General features: G+C 47.1%; 1 protein-coding gene across 2 annotated transcripts in view; it reads left to right on the top strand.

The window, feature by feature from the left end:
• The first annotated feature begins 877 nt into the window (after positions 1–877).
• jph3b (junctophilin 3b) overlaps positions 878–4,467 on the top strand; it is a 38,617-nt gene continuing 35,027 nt past the window's right edge. Inside the window, exon 1 of one of the 2 annotated variants that reach the window (XM_014012214.1) lies at positions 878–2,812. Coding sequence is in view for 1 of the 2 variants with exons in the window: in XM_014012213.1 (XP_013867667.1) it covers positions 2,993–3,374 (382 nt within the window). In the remaining variant the exon portion in view is untranslated. Of the gene's footprint in view, positions 3,375–4,467 lie in introns of both variants that reach the window. The other variant, XM_014012213.1, reaches the window with a different exon arrangement.

Raw genomic sequence — 4,467 nt, 5'->3', positions numbered from 1 at the left:
CATTATAACATGATATAAAACTCAAAAAAGTGGATTTTACATGAAATTGCCCCTTTAAAAGAATTATTAAACAATGCCTCGGCTGCTCAGGAATCACAGTTCATCTCAAAACTTCCTTATTTTATCATAAAAACACTAAAAATATCAACAGACTTTCACATAAACAAAAAAAAAATTTAAAAAGCCAATAAAGCAAAAATATTGTTCCTTTTTATAACAGAGGTCAGTTTTTTAGAGCATAAACTCCTTTCATGATGGGTTTGTAACGAGTAACTAGATGTTAAATTTTAAAGTAAAGAAGTAAAATGATCAATTTTAGGTTTTAAATGTAACAAAATAAAAGTAAAAGTCATGATTTAAAAAAAATACATTGTATTATTACAAATCCTCAAAAAAATTACTTAAGTACTGTTACGAAGTAAAAGTACTTAGTTACTTTAAACCTGTGGTGGTTTGGGAACCACAGGGTCTCGTCTCTTCTGTATGCAGATGATGTGGTTCTGTTGGTGTCACTGGGACGGATCGTGACTAGGACGAGACTCAGCTCCTCTGAGTCTGACGCCGTGGTTCTTGACAGGAAAAGGGTGGAATGCACCCCTCCAGGTCAGTGGAGAGTCTCTGCCTCAAGTGGAAGAGTTTAAGTATCTGGGTATCTCATTCACGAGTGATGGTAGGGTGAAGCGGGATCCATGGATTGGGGCCTCATCTTCAATAATGAGGGCGTTGCTTCGGTCAGTCGTGGTGAAGAAAGAGCTTAATCTAAAGGCAAAGCTCTAGATTGACTGGTCTGTCTTCCTTCCAACCCTCACCTTTGGTCATGAGGTGTGGATCATGACTGACAGAACCAGATCCTGGATCCAGGATCTGGTTCTTTCAAGCCTTAGAGAGAGGAGGAGGAGCTTGGAGTAGAGCCGCTGCTCCTCCACACCGAAAAGAGTCATTTGAGGTGTTTCATCTGATCAGGAGCCTCCTGGACGCCTCCCTTTAGAGGTGTTCCACAAGTCCCACTGGTAGGAGGTCCAGGGGAAGACCCAGGACTCACTGGAGGGATTATGTACCCTTTCTTGTCTGGGACCACCAGGGGGTCCACCAGGACGAGCTGGAAAGTGTCATGGGGAGAGGGAGGTCTGGTCTTTCCTGGACCTGTTGCCTCCACGACCCGACTTTGTATCAGAGGCAGAAGATTAATTCTTACCCAGTTTCATGTTGATTGGGTGTTAAACTGGTTTAAACTGGTTTGACCTTCTCAGTCGTGGTCGTTTGTTGGTCCATTGGGTGTTAAACTTGTTTAAACTGGTTTGACCTTCTCAGTCGTGGTCGTTTGTTGGTCCAGTCTACAGGAGTTCTATGAATCTGGAGGAGGATTTTGACAGCGTTACCCCAAATTTAAGACCTGTCTGGTTCCTGTAGAACCAAAACTATAGGGGGACCCAGATCCTCGACACAAAGCCAACCTGATTCACCAGGTCCAAGGTCTTGTTCTTGGTCTGAAAACATCCAGACACCCCCAGTTGTAGATGTTCATCTAATCATTACTTCCGTTAAAATGGTTTGTGAGATATTTCGCTAACAACCACGCTGAGTTCAGCAGTTCTTGTCCAACCATGTAGGAGTTTAAGTTAGGGATGACTCTCGGCTACAACCACTTTTTACGTGTTCCTATCTTGCTTCGCCGTGGCAGCCATCTTGAAGAGGTAACGAGCCGCAGTGATGCCTTCATGAACAGGAACATCATCGCTGCTGAATAAACAACAGGCAGAGTGGAAGATGAAAACAAATCCACAGGTGAGGTGAGGAGGCTCCTGTCTCTTTAAAAGCCGGATTGTGCGACTGAGCAGAGCAGAGGAGAGGAGAGGAGAGGAGGGGGGTTCAGCTGCAGTGGAACAGTCTTCTCCACTGAGCAGGTTCTCTGAGCCACAGACCCACGCAGACCGAGGAGACCGTGAGACCCAGGCAGCAGGCGGGGAGGCGGGCCGTGCGTCAGCCGGAGCTCCACAGGGGGAACATGGAGATGAGCAGGAGAGGGCGTAGAACCGCCATCCATCCCCGCGTTCCATCAAACCGCCAACCTGAAGGCGACACACACAGGGGATAAACCACTTATGGACGCAGTGGATTAAAGACCTGCAGATACACAGAGAGGAGGAGGAGGAGGAGGAGGGAGAAGAGCAGAAATTAATCTATTCATTTGTTTATTTTCACGGTGTGTGTGCGCACAGTTTCTGTCAGGAGTGTGTGTCTGCAGGAGACTGCATTGCTGCTCTCCATCACTGAACGACTCAGGAAAAAAAAACTGAATCTCTTCTGATTTTTTTAAAATTTTTACTCCATCTCTTCCTGCATGTATGACTGCAGCACATATGAGGATGAAACGATGTTGATGATCGGATAATCAGGATAATCACTTCTGGGGGGTTTTGTGTGTGTTTGGAGGGGTGGGGGGCCTCGCTGGTGATTTGAGGTTTGGTGGTTTGCAGGGAAACTTCCCAGCTCTGCACCCCAGAGAGGTGGAGGCATCATCAGGTAGGAGGCAGAAGGAGAAGAGGGCCCGAGTGAGGAGGAGCAGGAGGGAGTAGGAGGACCGTGTAGGAGGCCGGCGGAGCTGCCTGATGGTTGAAACTCCAGCTCGGGGAGGATAATGGCAGCTTCGGGCCACGCTCTGCTCCTCTCTCACCTGCAGGAGCTGCGCAGAAGCTGAAGCTCCGCCGGGAGGATGGTGTGAACGGCACCGTCCCCCCCACCCCAGCCTGACGCAGCAGTGAGGGTCTCTTCATTTCTCCTGGCTCGGCTGTGATCTGGTTGGAAGGCAGAGGTGGGATTTCTGGGTTCGTGTGGGAGTTCTCTCCCTCCACTCCTGCCTCCTCACCCCTCACCTCTCCGACGGGCCGCTTCGGGCACCAAACTGTCCTTCTTTTCACTCCCTTTCTTTTCTTTTTCTTTTCTTTTTATTTTTGTTGAGGCTTCAGGGGATTTGCCAAGACCTGTTACATGCATGTCCACTGGCGGCAGGTTCAACTTTGACGATGGGGGGTCATACTGCGGAGGGTGGGAGGAGGGCAAGGCGCATGGCTACGGGATCTGTACGGGACCCAAGGGCCAGGGCGAGTACTGCGGCTCCTGGGCCCATGGGTTTGAACTGTTGGGCGTCTACACGTGGCCCAGCGGGAACACCTACCAGGGCACCTGGGCGCAGGGTAAGAGACACGGTCTTGGGGTGGAGAACAAAGGCCGGTGGGTGTACAAGGGCGAGTGGACTCACGGCTTCAAAGGGCGCTACGGCGTCCGGGAGAGCACGGGGACGAGCGGGAAGTACGAGGGGACATGGAACAACGGGCTACAGGACGGGTATGGAACAGAGACGTACTCAGATGGAGGTAAGCACCGAGCACAGATGCATTGTGGGTGTTCTGGTGGTTTGTTTGTGGGTAGGAGGAAACGTGTGACCATGTGTGAGTTTTTGACGTCATCAGAGCAGAGTGATTGGCAGGTTGGTAGGAGGAAGGTTTTCTCGGGTTTCTCAGGTTGTCCTGTCCTGTTTCACGACTCAACACAACTCACACAAGATTCGAAATTAAATTTTAACATCAGCTGTCCATCCAGACATTCCATTTTCCTGATTCTCCTCTCCAGTTAAGGTTAACAGGGTTAGGGTTAAGGTTGGAAGGGTTTGGGTTAGCAGAATTAGCAAGATTAGGGTTATCAGAGTTAGCAAGGTTAGGGTTAGCACGGTTAAGTGTGTAGGCTTAGGGTTATGGTTAGCAGGGTATAATGTTAGGGCCAGGGTTACCAAGGTTAGGGTTAATAGGGTTAGGTTTGTGGGGGACGTGGACAGGTCTCCAGTCCATCACACATGTATGTTTTTAGTCTTTGGGAGCAAACTAGAGTACAGTTGGAGAAAACCCACATTAGCTCAGGAAGATCACCAACTGTGTTGCCCCTGACATAAACTAGATTTATTTAAATTGAGATTAATTTTTTTTCACAAACACAAATTATTAGTTCGTCTAAGTGTGAAAACACAGATGCCTTTGATTCGAATCAAGATTCAGCCGTAAGAGTTAAGAAAGAAACGATAAAAAGTGTCAAAAAAGCTGAAGCTGTGTAGTTAAAACTGAAAGAAGCAGAACGATGACTAAAAATGGAAAATAGTGAAATTGTAGCTAAAAGCTAACAATAGCAACAACAAAAAGCAGCAGAAAGAAATTTAAAAATGATCAATATTTTTACAGAAACTGAAGATATTTTTGTGTTTTTCTATGAGGATCATATTTACTCCTGTATGTTCAGGTGGTTGTAGAAACTCTTGTATGTTCAGGTGGTTGTAGAATCTCTTGAATGTTCAGGTGGTTGTAGAAACTTGTGTAAATACAGGTGGTTATAGAAACTTGTGTTTATACAGGTGGTTGTAGAAACTCTTGTATGTTCAGGTGGTTGTAGAAACTCTTGTATGAGCAGGTGGTTGTAGAA

The sequence above is a fragment of the Austrofundulus limnaeus genome, unplaced genomic scaffold, assembly GCF_001266775.1.
Source record: "Austrofundulus limnaeus strain Quisiro unplaced genomic scaffold, Austrofundulus_limnaeus-1.0 Scaffold89, whole genome shotgun sequence".
Classification (NCBI taxonomy): Eukaryota; Metazoa; Chordata; class Actinopteri; order Cyprinodontiformes; family Rivulidae; genus Austrofundulus; species Austrofundulus limnaeus.
This window is presented reverse-complemented; position numbering and strand designations above follow the sequence as displayed.